Here is a 14909-nt window from a genome sequence, read left to right as displayed (position 1 = left end):
TTCGTAAACTGATCTAACGAACGGTTTTTTAACTCTCTTCTAACATTTCACGGACTGAATAAGAAATCAAACAATGATTTCTTATTCATTGTTTGATTTACTTACTCCCCTCTTACATGTCAAACAATTTGTTTTCAGAATCGAAACATGCGCATCTGGTGAACAAGGTCGAAATTAAATCACACATGTTGCGGATGTCTCAAACTTTGAGAATTGTTCTTATAATGCAAGTTTTGCTTTGTCTTTCGATTTTTAATATTTTAAAGTGTAAAGATCATTTGTAATAACTCGGTATATGAATTATTAATTTTTGAAATTAATAACTAAGAAAATAATCTATAAACATATACACTGTAAATTCGCAGTAGTAAATAAAATCAAATTGACACAATTTGCACACAAAATTACAAGTATCCATACGACTATAACCGAGGCTATTTTATTAATGGAAATATTGATTTATTTTAGCCAGAATAATTGAGAAATGAATGCACTTGAGAACAACAACATAGTGATGGGAGTTCAGGACTTTCATATTATATTTGATTTTTGAAAATTCCTTTCATGTCATTGTTTCCATGTACAGATCAAGAAAAAACTGGAGTTGGTTTGATTATGGTCAGAGAACTAAAACCGTGAGGCTTAATATTTTTTTTTTTGGGGGGGGGGAGGAAGGAGACAAATCATTCTTGAATGATACCATTTCATGGAACTATTTTTTAATCATGTCACAAAATGCATACTTCCTGACGAACCAACTCCCCTCTTACATGTCACATGAACAAAATTTGGGGAAGGGAGAGAGAAAAGAGCGAAAAATTACAAAAGCAGATCTTCTGCCTTTAAAATTTTATTTCAATAGAATTTTGAAATCATAAGGTAAATCAATAACTGCATTATGTTTACATTCAGCAGCCATAAGGTTTTTTTAACAGTTTTAAAATATTGTAACGTGCTGTTTTTAATCTGAAAAAATTTGAAATTTTCTAAATGAAATGCTCTGTCTAGAATGATGTCATTTCACAAAAGTCAAAGCATTTTTTTTTGTCTGTTCGTAGGAGGAAAAACTGGTTTCCATCGAGAAAGCCTCGCTTTTATCTGAAACTGGCTAACTCAGCCTCAGATGAAAAGGACCAGAAGTTTCTCAGGTTCGTGATGGAATTCGAATCCCCCCCCCCCATTCCATTCAAGTGACACGAATCCCGCAGACTGTAGAACGACTTGGTCCCCCAAAACGGTAAACACAGATGATAGCTAGACAGAGCAGTCGTTAATAAACGCACCTAATTTCATGAATCAAACTAACAAAAGTGTCCGCGATTAACATGACATTCACCGATCTTCAGAATGTGTTACTTTTCATTCTATTAACGAAAATCAAAACTATGTATTTGGAATCACTGTGCTCAAAAATAACCAAGTATACATACAACGCCCAATTACTGCATTCGCATTTATATAATTATTTGCTGATTATTGCTGATTTGGAAGTCCAAGCTATTCAGTTTTTTTTTCCCTTCTCTCAACTAATAAACAACAAAAATATAGCCAATAATTTCCAATTTTATTTTATATTTGCATATTTGAATGAAAATACTGCTGTATAGCTAGCCTACCGAACAGCATCGATTCTGGAAAAGCTAAAAACACGATCTTTCTTTCTCTCTGAGATCCATAATATAATAGCCTCGATTACAATAATACAAATCAAGGTTATATGGTGCAATACTCAAACTCATGCTATCTACAGCATTAAAATAAATAAACAATGATAAAAAATAGTTCATAAACTAAAAAAAAAGACTATTCACCAATAAGAACACAGATACGGAAACTAATGATGCATGAAAGTAAATGATAAAGCAAAACATAAACAAATAACAAACGGCAATACTGGGCATATGCTAATTCAATCATTAAAAAAAAAAAAAAGAAAAAAAAAAAGAACATTCGCAAAAATTAACCGAAAAAAAAAATAAACGAAAAGTAACTGAATTAAAAACAGTAAAAAATGGAATTATTATTCAACGAACAGAATAAATATGCATCATACAAAAGTAAACTAAAATTCTATGTCAAGCTTCTATGGGATTCTAAACTAAGGATAAAATAATGGCAGCCAGAATACAACTAGACTTAATTACTAAAAGATAACGCCATGGTGTCAACTTTTGTGACTTCCTATATTGTTTAAACTTTATAACGTGTTCAGACGCCTACCTCTAATTCTTTACTAATCCTCTTCTTGTTATTTTGTAGTTTGGGATCAAAGGGTGGTAGACTCCTGATGAGCATCTCAGCGGCCTCGGAGAGTCGCTGGATTTGACTTTCAACGAGAACTGGAGTAAGAGACAAGGGAGAACTCGGCTGTCCGTACTCTCCTCCGCCCTTAGGACAACAAAACAAAAGAGTGACTTTTTACTGTGATGTCCAGCAGGCGGTAGGCTACAGTATCGGGTTAGTAGCCCCATTAGCACATGCAAATTACAAGCCAAATGATATATATATTTTGAGTGAAGGTTAGGAATAAAGAAGTTTATTTTTTTTTTTTAACTTCATAGATTAGTAATGACATTCTCATGAAGAAAGAGAAGAATTAAGTAGTACCCTAAAGAGATTCAAAATGAGTGGCGAAATGGCCAAAGATGACAGTAATTATGAAACTCTTAAATGTTTGCCCAGAAGAAAGTGGGCAATGGTCTTTATCTCTTGAGTAGTGAGATTTTGAGTTAGCAAAGATGCAAAAGCGTTATGAATGAAAACAAATAAAGAATACAATTATAAATTAAAACAATAGTTTTTTTACCTGATTCAGTTATAAAAATAACCTCAGAGTTTGATTACCTTTTTTTTTTCAATTTTAAGTATAGATAATCTCAAAGAATAATAACTGAAAATATATCACTGACATCTATAAACATAAAAGAAAAGAATTCTAATCACGAGACTATGATGTTTGAATTTGGCAAAAGTGCAAAATTATCGTTGATCAATGTCCTAAATTAAGCGAGTTTATTAAACTATATATACGATAGAAATGTTTTATGTGTTATTATCTTTATCAAATGTTGTATTTTAAAAATCGTCATTATCACAAAATAGAAATAAGAGGAAGAAAGCATGTATATTCTAATTTTTCAAAGACATATTTAAAAGTATGAATCCTGCTTAAACAGTTTTTTAATTATAATACAGTTGCACCATGGCGTTAAAACGTTTCCTTAAAAACAATTCACTCAGATTATTACATTATTCTACGAATCCAGTCACTCACAAAAGCATAAGAATTTACACACGTTTAAACTGATGCGATAACTCAGCAATTCTCACTCCTTGCCACTGAAATAATTTCATTTAATTATTTCACCACACGAAATGCAATAAAGTAAGTGCATTTTTTTGTTTCCCTCCAAAAATAATGATTGTTCCAAAAATATTTTGCCTTTTGCAGAATGAGAGAAGCTGTGCTTGTTCACATCGTTTAAATACTATAATCAACAGCTCTGTTTACACCCCAATAAAATATTATTTACTATATACTATTCACATAAATATACCATCACTAAATTCTGTATTTGGAGTTCAAATAAAATTTTACTTTAGAAGAAGCAGCATGTCTAGAATCAAGAAATTAAGAACAAAAGTTAAAAAATAACCAGTCGAATGTCCTCAGATGTAACGAAAATATGTCAGGATTGATCAAAATATCTGATCAGACTCTTTCCAGATATTTACGGAAAATACATTAGATGCAAAACCGAAAAAAGGTTGGCCAAATGTATGTTTTAAATATTAACGGAAATGCCTCCCAAATAACGGGAAATAAGACAGATAAATGTTCATTTTCCCAAGATTATTTTTCCAATTATTTAGCATGCTCACTTCCCCTCTTTATCTTGTGGAGTTTTCTTCCACGAGATCTGTTAAAACAACTTAGTCAACTGTCCCATCCTGAAAGACCACTCGAATCGAGATTTTTTCAGATAAAACATTGTGTATAGAAATCTTAGTGTGTAGTTTATTAAAGAATATGTAAATGTTCCTTTGCCAAGGGTAAGAAGACAAAACAGCTGGTCAAATGCCCTTTTCAGACATTAAGCCGAAAATACATTAGATGAAAAAGAATAAAGCTAGTCAAATACTCTTTTAAGACATTAACGGAAATATAGTAAGTTCAAAACCGAAGAAAAGGGCTGGACCAATGTTCTTTTCAAATACTCAGAAAAAAATATTAGTCATCCTTTATAAATATTGACCAAATTCATCAAAAGTAACGAGGAAAAGGTTGGTTAAATGTTCCTTTCAGACAGAAAAAAAAACAAAAAAACATTAGATGCAAAAGGAAAAAAAGTTAATCAAGTGTCTCTCTTTTCAAATATTGGAAAAAAGAGAGATTCAGCATTAATGTTCGGATAATACTAAAATGGATCGAGCGATATGAAACCGAAGCAATTTTTAAATTACAGGAGATTCTTATATATACACGGTGGTAATCCTTGCGCCACTTCAAAACTAAATGTAAACGACAGAAATACATTTATATGTAAACGACATATAAAAGCTGTCAATTTTCTGTTAAAGGATCTGAAAATAAAATAATCAGTTAACGAACTGAAAATGACAACAGTAGAAGAAAAGGTTAACTACATGTTATGGTTCGCAGAATTAAAGTCCATAACAGCTGCGAGAAGAATATTCAAGAAAGATAACCCACAGAGGAACTGAGTTAACATTTGGATGAAATGGTTTAGAGAAGCTGGTTTAGTAAATAACAAACCAAGATTCGGGAGGCTACCAATCAGCGAGTAAACTGTGGCCGTAATCCACCAAAAAAAATTTGAAAGGAGCCTATGAAAATCGGTGCAGAGTGCCTCTGCTGAATTAAACATTCTGCCATCAACAGTGTCAGAAGTTTACTTCTGAAAGTGGAATTGCATGAATATGCTCAAGAAATTCAGGTGATAAAGACTATCATGCAAGATTGAATTTCTGTCAACAGGTGGTATCAAAAATTACCAATTCCAAGCATCTTTCCACATTAGTGGTAAAGTCAATCGTCACAACTTCCACACATGAGGATCAGAGAAACCTCAATCTGTTAACATGAAAGAGGCTTTCCAAAAACCTATGTCTGGTGCGCCTTACAATATATACATTATCTCCTTTTCAGAAGAAGCAACAACCAATAGTTGAATATGATTTTGCAATGGTGCAAAATTTCCTCATCCCTGAACCATGACGGTTAAATCTTTTAGACAGTACCTTCTATCAGCAAGACAGCGCACCCTGTCATTATGTTTTAGATGTCTGACAGTTTTTGGATGATGTCTTTCCGGAGAAGTGGATCAACAGAGCTGGACCAATTGTTTAACCATCTCGTCGTCTGATCTGATCTTAGTGGACTATTGTTTATGTGGTCATGTCAAAACAGCTGCTCATCAAAACCACATTCTTTAGATGAACTTAAGGTCAGGATCATAGAAGCAATTCAAAAGATCACTGAGCGAACAGCAAGTGAAATGTTTTCAAAGAGTTGAAAAACCGATTTGCACGATGTGTCAAGAAAGATGGCAGTTATGTTGAAGGTTAAAAATGTGAACTGCATTGAGCTAATGCTACAAGAATTTAGCTTTTCTATGCCATTTAAAGTAAATCTATCAAGTTGCACGAGGATTTTATAATCACCTGTATATATTTGACAGTTATATAAATCCAAAAGCTGTAATTCTGTACTAACACAAGAATCACGAGAGTTAAGCGCTGATTGAGATTGAAATAACCAAATATTTTTAGTTTCCCTTAAAGCAATAATGATACACTCGAAAAGTGAAAAAGAAATAATTCGTGATTAAAAATAAAGGACCTTTTATTTTTGGAGAGAAAGAAAAAGGAAGCCTGATATATTTACATTAATCTCTTATCTAAATATAAATAAATAGACGATATACATTTCATGAATGTGTTTCTGTATATAATCATACAATTGTAGCTAGCCACGAAATACGCCAAAAAAAATATTTAAGCATTCAATACAAAAAACAGGATATTAAAAATGCACCCATTAACAAACAAACCGAAGTACGAAAATATAAGAACACGAAGCACGAATACACAAGAAAACAGCTACTTTTATCGTCTATTTATTCTAGAAATAGTCGCAATATGCAGTACCTATGATCCAGGAATAATTAAACGTTGGGATGAGGAAAAATAAAAGGAAACAGCGATTATATCAGAGTAAACGTGCTTCAAGTAAAGGAATATAAAAACAAAATACGAGTATGATAGTTTATTGCAGAAAGAAGAAGACGGGATAAAATGCTTAGGAATTATCAGACGCATAAATTGAATTATTTTCGTGAATATGACTAGTAGTCAGAATGCTGTTTCTCAAAGAATATCTTAACACAAATCTTATAGGAAGAGGAAGTGTTTCATTTCTTGCTTGCAGAAGTTAATGTTTCACCCCAGAGGAATTCCTAACTGAGGTGTTCAAGCCACAATATGGCATTCGAAAAATAAAAACAAAAATTATACATAAGAATAGAACTGGTCATTTCACATTATATATTTCCTAGTGAAATTCTCTTAATAATCTCCTCCTTTCCCCTATGACATCTTCAGAGAGGTAAAAATATCATTCCTATCACTCAAATCTATCCCAGAAGAAAACCAAAAACCTATATATAAAAACTGATCATAAAGATTTTTTTTTACATTTGGTGAACAAATGTAAAAAAAGTAAAAAAAAAAAAGAAACCTAAATAGTTTTTCAAAGATTTCACAGATTAAGTGAATGTGAAGTTTTGAACAACAGTGATAATTAATTGGATCACGAATGATTCTCTTGGTTATGTCTAAAAATATAGCAAGCGATAAGTAAAAAATCCTAGGTGAGGTTATTTGTATGTCATATTTCCACATATAGAGGAAAACAACAACAAAAACCAAACAAACAAACAAATTTAACATGTTGTTAGTAAGAAGCAAATCTCGCTTCATAAAATATTACCAAGATTGGCTGATTATTGTCAAATATCTGCTGTTTTGTTTTGTATATTCACATACAATCTACATATGTGAATATGCTGAAGTAATTTTCACTAAGGCTATTCTCAAAAGAAGCTATGGGATTTTTATAAACTATTAAAAAAAAAAAAGCTAAATATACTTTATACCACAATTTTAAATTACATACTGACTCCAATGCTTCAGCTTTCGGAAGAATGACATTTACCCTCTGGTTAGAATCCCGCCTAGGATGCATGGTACACATATGGGCTTTTCAACCGAAAGTGAGTTAGCCAGTCCTCACATGGAGGTGACAAGGTTTTTCGCTCCAGTTAACCCCCGAAAATACACACACAGGATGAGAATGCATGCATCGTTGTCTTGTAAATGTGTGATCTATGTGAACTGAAGAGCACTGAATGCTATTTTCATGGGTATCTATCTAAATTTTTGTCAGAGATATATTTTTACAGATTCTCTTCTCTAGGTAAAATAATGCTCTTCTGTTTTACAATCCTTTCTCACTAATGTTTTACTATCCTTTCTCACTTTCTCGTCCTCAACACTGAGAAAATCTTCAATTATCAGAATAGCTGAAGCTAATAATCTCAAATCAACTGCAAGAATTAAACAACTTGAAACGTCAACTGGGATTTTAGATATCCTGAATACTACATAACAGGAGCGCAAATTAGGCTACAAAAACGTTCTTCTTTTTCCACAACTGTCACAGGAGAAACTGAATAGAGTATTATAACTAGAACACAAGAGTTAAATTGGTATGTTGCTCTGCATTCGTAATTACAATGTTGCTCTCGTACCACTTTCAGCGACAGTTTTAGAAAAAACTCATCATTATTCAAGAAAACTTTATTCAAGTGCATATTTTGAAAATCCAAGTCATCCAACTCTTTTATAAGATATGATGAGGAATTAAAAAAAAAAGATTACTTAAAATTTCTGCAGGTTACTTTCTGGTTTCATCTTTTATATGAATAAAATAAAAGTGCAATATTATTTTTGCCGTTAACATGGTTTAAGGCAGGGGCGCTCACCTTTTTTTTTTTTTTTTAAGGTGGCTACTAGAGAAGTGAAAAACAATTTCGATAGGCCAGTATTTTAGCGTGTTTAATTATCAGGTTTTCAGACGAGTACAGATACACATTCAACTTTGAAGTACACAAGTTCCAGAGAGAAACAGAGGAACATCTGTGAGAAATCATTACTTCGATTTAAGTCATGCGTGAAGCTTGGTCTGAAAAACTATTGGTGCTACTGTTCAAATAAATTATAAATTATTCGCCATTTAAGAAAATTATTCGTGGAAACTAACAGCAATTCACATTAAACTTTAAATTATTCGAAAAAAAAACGAACGTAGTTTTGGTTAAAATAAAAGACTGAAGTAATTTAGATTACGATTTCTTTCGGCACTTAACTTGTAGTTTCACACGAACAGTAAGATATTAGGAACCGCTAATATATGGAAAGAACATGACATCTAAATGCGCATAATGATTACAAGCATGGCGTTTGTAATTTTAAAATATATTTAAGGGGCTCATATTATATCTGATGAAGAACAAAACATGAAAAGAAAAATTAATACACTAGTGCTGAAAAGCCAGCTACAAAATGAAAGAAAAAGACAGGAGAGTGCTGAAATGAAATACCAGAAATAATGTGTAGATAGAGGGATTACTAAAGTTTCAAGAATTAAGAATCACAGAAAAACTACTAGATGCCAAATACAGCTAAAACTACTTTCCATTATCTCTACAATTACCAATGCTAATTGATAACTAATAATGTTCAAAACAAAGTTATTAGAACAATATAATTTTAGAAACATTATACTGCAATTGACTACAATATTTACAAGAATAATTACAAAAATAATCATAAAATTATTGCATCCGTATATGTCATTGAAGTAAAAACATATAACTGCATTTATACAAAGACACACACAGGTCGCAAAGGTCATCAACCTAAATGAGTTTCTTTAAAAACAGAAACTGCTGTTTATTTAAAACATTTAATCAACGCGCACCTAGAATCTTAAACTACTACCCAATCCTTATATGAATCGCTAACTTTTTTTTTTTTTTTTTGACGATCAGTAACTAACCTGTATTATGGTGTGTCTCATCACGCAGCTTGGGTGTATTTCCATGCGGAATCACAAGGAGAATGAGGAGTCGGTAGTGTCCAAATCGTCATTTCGTGCATCCATTCTAACCACTGGACGTGGAAGAGTTGGGAAGGCTAGCTTTCCTTTATTATCTTGTCGAAGAGCTAAATACAAAAGCTTCTGAAATTTTACATAACGATTCCGCCTGTTAATATGTTTAGAAAAGTTACTTTGAAAAGCGGATTAAGGTTGAACTACTTCAAAAAAAACTGTTGTGGAAGGCTTCATAAAAAAAAAAAAAAAAAAAGAAAGAAAACGCAGCTTCAAAATAAATGCCTAAATTGCTGGAAAAAAAAAAACTCTTAATAGTCATTATTATGCAAATTAATGGAGACAAAAGGCTGCTAAGTTTTATATAGCAGTGGGTATCGAAATATTTAAAATAATTTCGATTTTGTTGTAGTAGAACATTCTTAGTAAACCTATCACAAAAAAATGCAAAATTTAAAGTAAATGTGCAGAGGAACTAGAAACAGGAAGTTTCATCCATCGTTCAATTATACTATGAAAACAGGTTTTATAGTCATAGAATCAAGATACTGAATACTAAGAACTTAAGCGTCACCATTCAATAAATGTACATAGTTTTCTTTTAAGTGTTTAAATTATGAGTCACTTAACCATCTCACGTAAGAAATGTCTTTTAAGAGGTTCCAAATACCTATAAAATTGAGACAATGAACCAATGAAACACCAGTCAGAAGAGGAGAGGGGGGGGGGTAAAAAAAAAACGCCAGTGCATAAAGATCACTACTTAATGATATAAATGGATGCTACAAAGAAATGACTTCATGTTCTTCCTTCCCTGCATCGCGAAATCTTTATATACTGATAATTAAGAGTTATCAGACAAATTATCGGAAAATTAAATGACCAAATACGATTATGTTTTATCCACAATAGTTTTAATTAGCATACGTATTCTTAAATCCCACTATGTCGTGATGGCACAGTGGGATTCTTTAAATGGCAGATAAATATAATCGCCCTGAGTTCATATCACTACAAGATATCATGTTTATATAATCGGGTTCCCAGATTATCTAATCCTTAGCTCACTCACAGTAGTCATGTTTACTGCTGTGAGTGACATGTTATACATTTTCGTGAGGGGAATTATATAACAACAGTTATATAATTCCAATTCTATAATCACAATTGTAGAAAAGTTTGAGCAATATTTGACGCAAAATAAAGCAAAGCAAAATTATTAAAGTTCTCTAAATTATGACAATTCCCTTAAAATCTGAAGCATAAAGAAATTCAACTACCTGCAATACTGTAGCCGGCGAAACCACTCTATTTCAAGCCCAGCAGAAATAGAGTGGTTTCGATTCAGATTATACTAACGCTTTGTTTGGGCAAAAATTCAAAATTTTGACAGAAAAATGTACAGCCTAACTTCAAATTGCACTCTCAATAAAGCTTATGGCTGAAACGTTTTTCATATCTTGGAAATACTAAAGCCAATAAAACTATAGTTATTCAGAAAAAAGAATGATTTATTGCAGATATGTAAAAATAAATTTGAAATACAATGCGAGTGAGATCATATAAATGCGATCTAGTGGAGTACATTTGTTGTAAGAAATGAGCGATTCCAATAATAGTAGCAAATGGAATTTGCAACTAATAATTTTCCACATCACTGTCACATGTTTCGACACTCTTTGGTGCGTCATCAGGAAAAGTTAATGAGCAATTATAGATAACCTTGACTGATAAGAACCACCACGGAACAGTGGATGGTAGCGTCTATTGTTTTGGGATAATATGCATAAAAACTTCTGCTCCCTACTCAGTTCAATAATTCTCAGGATGCAGTGAAGTTTTATTTGAATCTTATGTTTATATCTTCAGAAATTCTATAGATACTCGCAGCAGTATGCAAAATATACTGTTAGCAACAGGGGTTGTAGGTGTAGTAGATGTCACAACCTTCACCGCTTTTCTCGGATTATTTACATATTAATATGCTAAAAATAACAGAATACCGTTTCTCGGGGAAAAGTTTAGCAATGCAACAACTGCATTTAATTTACCAAACAGATCTGTGAAAGTATATGTGGTTTAAAGTTAATTTAACGCTGAATTATTAAGATTAACTGTTTGAACTAACTCAAAACGCAAGAATTATATGAAGAATTCCAGAAAGTGTTCGGATAAATATTTACAAATTGTTTACTTTTAAAAAGGCTGTTAGAACTACCGCATACACCATTTAAAATAGCACACCAATAACATGATTTCTAAGAGTATACCCTAGTAGGTATACGCACATAAAAACTAACTTCAATTTCAGTCAAGTGCCACTTATAAACTGCCCCATCGCTAGTGTGCGTTCTATTTAGGTTCGCATTTTACACCGTATTTGCTCATATTAGAGCAAATGAAACATTTAAAAAAGAATGAGAAAAATAAAATGAATCACTAAACAAGCGTGAAATGCAAATAGTTCCATTGATGTCAGTTATTATTCTTGATATAAACTGTTCCGATTTTGGTCGATTATTCTGTTCATCATTATTAACAATTTATGATACCATCTGCAAGTTTTCTTTCCAAAGCATCTGATAGGCTTACAAAGTGACTTGCTCGGAAAGTCACTTTGTAAGTCTATCAGTAAGTCTGTATCTCACATTCATATATTTTTTTTGCCTTTTGTAATTGTATGGGTAGGTTCCTCTCCTGCCATTCACTAAAATTTCAGGTGAATAAGATAAGGTCATTGACGTATAGGAGAAAGGGAATGGGTAACAGAACAGAATGAGTACGTTTAGGAGTACTCTTCCGATAGCAGGAAGTCCCAAGACAGCTTTCTATCTTGAGACTTCCTTCTATCGGAAGGGTATACCAAGACACATTCATTCTGTTACTCGCCCATTCTCTTTCTCCTTCTCCTGTCAATGACCTTATCTTACTGACCTGAAATTCTATCAGTGTTATCCTATCCACCGTTCTGTTAATGACAGGATAGGAAGCCTTCTCATATAATAAATTCTGTAGTGCGAATACATTCAAAGCTTTCAGAACATATAAGCAGTACTATAAATACTAAAATCCAAGTCATTCTCTGACAGAATGAAGACAACCTAGTCAACTTTAATGCTCTCAAAACAGTCGTGTTCATCAAAAAACTCCAGAATCTCATATATATGTTCTCGTGCTTATTAATTACCTTTGGCCTTTCTTTGCACATAGACACCGCTTTTATAGCTGTCTCTGTCTCCAGAATGCTCCCCCCCCTGTAATCTCTAGGTGTTACTCATCTCATAAATAACTACCACCTACCAGATTTATTTCCACATTTGGGTGGGGCATCCAAAAGAGAACAGAGCAAGTTTGCAAATGCCCCTTCCCTCCAGTTGTTGCAAATACGGTCTATTTCTGTCTTATCCCTGTTTACAGGTACTTTTATTGGCGCTGTTCAACTGAATTGGGTCCAAAAGAATTCCCCCCCCCAACTTTATCTAAAGTTATAAAAACAAGTGACAGCTGATTAGCAGAAATCTTCCCACTAATTGACCCATTCATTTATCTGTTCTTTTGAAAACTTTTTCCGATGCAACCTACAGCTTTAAAAATCAATGGATCAGCAAATACAGGCAACTGGAACGGACATGATAGATATCAATTTTTTTCTTTATAAGTGCTGTCACTTTTATCCTAATCTTCACTGTTACAATAGGAGATATGAGGACATTGAAACAAAAGCAGTTACTACAAGAGCATATGCAAAAATAGTTCCTAGTACGCAAGGGTATTTCTTGCATTTCAAAGTATGCAAGAGCTCTTGTACTAATCCTGAACCAATCCGGTCCACAAAGCCAATTCAAAAATACTAAATAAAAGTTGTTATAAAATAATGTCATTTTAAACACGGTATTTTAGACAATTTCAAAATGAGTAACATTGAGATTCAAAGTACATGTGATATTGAAATTTTATACATGTTATATCTCTATGAATTTACAATTACGGAAAATTCAAAAATGCCTTAAGTTTTTAATATCCATCATATTAAAATATCTCGTAACATTAAGAATATTTTAGATTTTTCTTGGCACTAATATCTAAGATATGAATGAAAAATAAAATCGTTCTTTCTGTTCTTCTTTTAGGAAAAGAGGAGGGAGAGAGAATATAGAAACTAAAGCAGATTTTTGTTAATCGCTATGATCCGCTATAAAAAAAAAATACCTTTTTAAAAATAAAACGAAAAGTGCGATTCTGTTGTACATTTAGTGCTATTGATGGGTTAAAAGTTAAAAAAAAAAAAAATCCCGTTTCTCTGCTTCAAGAATCTTCAGGTCTCAAGCAAGCTGATCATAATCTCACACCGAGCGATAAGGCTGAAATTCATCTATTCTCTTGCCAGATATATATTTAAATGCATTAATTTTCAGTGACAAACGTGACACCGCCACTGCTTACTGGAGGTCTGAAGTGACAGAAATCATGTATAAAATCATATGTAAATAAATTTTGCCAACCGAAGTTAGCATACTGTAAGAGTTTCAATCTTCCACAATGGGATGTAAAAACATCAGTCGAAAAATCACTTAAAAATTTTAGAATTACTGATGCTGAAGAGTCTAAAACACATGTTCATAAAAGTCAAACAAAACCGTTGCTATATGAAATCGCTGCTTGAAGTCCCTTCCAATGCGTTTCCTGATAATCATAAAACTCAATGAAACAATGGGAAATCTGTCCTGCTTTTACGACAAACCCTATGCGACACTTGCTTTTTAATAAATAAATAAACAAAATAGACTCATTTTCGACATAAACATGAATATTTTAAACTCCGCAAATTGGTTTCTGGGGAATATTTGGAACCACTACTCTTCACATGAAATTTTCTGGTTACTACGAGTGTAGCAAACTTATTTTATTTTTAAATTCTTTTTTTGTGAAGTGCACTTTCATTGCTATAATGATATCAACGGTCTGATCATGACTGAGTAGTCTAAAACATATTAGTGACATGCAAAACAGCTTTTATATATTAAAAATATGCAGAAGCTGCAAGTACATCGGAAATGTGCAACAGATATGTCTGTTATATTCAATATGTCAATGACAATTAAACAGAATTAAGTTATGTGAACGTCACAAAATTATTTACAATTACGAGTAATATGGATTAGACTAGACACAAAATTTCATCATTACTGTGGTATGAGCAGATTAAAAAAAAAGTGTGTAAACTGTTAGCTGATCCAAATATTTTATTCAATAAAAGTTCACATTAATCTTACATTTACAAATATCTATGGAAAATAGGTTAGTTTTACTATAACTTATTCGGGAAAAATTTTACATGAAGCAAAAATGTTTCCGAATGAGTGATGGTAAAATAAAGAAACCATTTTATTGGTCTAAGCATAATAAAATTCTCGCTTTCTCCAGAATTTGCCATATCTTGTTCTAATACGATGTTGTTTTAGGACACGTGCCATTTTGTGCGTTATGCCTTTATCCGGTTAGGATAAAGGTAGGGAAGAGAACATTTAACAACGCATATGCAACCATTAGGGGGTCGTCTATGACAGCGCTTCCCAAACTGTGGGCCGTGACCCCCTTGGGGGCCGTAGGTTTTGTTGAGGGGGGCCGTGAAATAATGAAAACAAATTTAAAATGTTTTAAGACTAAGTAGATTTTCTTATTTTAAAAGAAACGTATTTAACTTTTATTATTT

General features: G+C 32.5%; 1 protein-coding gene across 10 annotated transcripts in view; it reads right to left on the bottom strand.

Moving 5' to 3' along the window:
- Window positions 1-14909, bottom strand: part of LOC150098991 (NGFI-A-binding protein 1-like) — a 685870-nt gene that overhangs the window by 128999 nt on the left and 541962 nt on the right. For 9 of the 10 annotated variants that reach the window (XM_090404614.1, XM_090404619.1, XM_090404624.1 and 6 more), the window contains one exon: window positions 2221-2388. The exons of the other annotated variant lie outside the window; for it this stretch is intronic. In XM_090404614.1, coding sequence (XP_090260740.1) covers window positions 2221-2388 — 168 coding nt within the window. The remainder of the gene's footprint in view (window positions 1-2220; window positions 2389-14909) is intronic. 10 annotated transcript variants of the gene reach the window in all.

Source organism: Typopeltis vanoorti, chromosome 15 (genome assembly GCF_054136105.1).
Source record: "Typopeltis vanoorti isolate ZY-2024b chromosome 15, IOZ_Tvanoo_1.0, whole genome shotgun sequence".
NCBI classification, from domain to species: Eukaryota; Metazoa; Arthropoda; class Arachnida; order Uropygi; family Thelyphonidae; genus Typopeltis; species Typopeltis vanoorti.
Note: the sequence above shows the minus strand (reverse complement) of the source record. Positions and strands in the feature narration are given on the sequence as shown.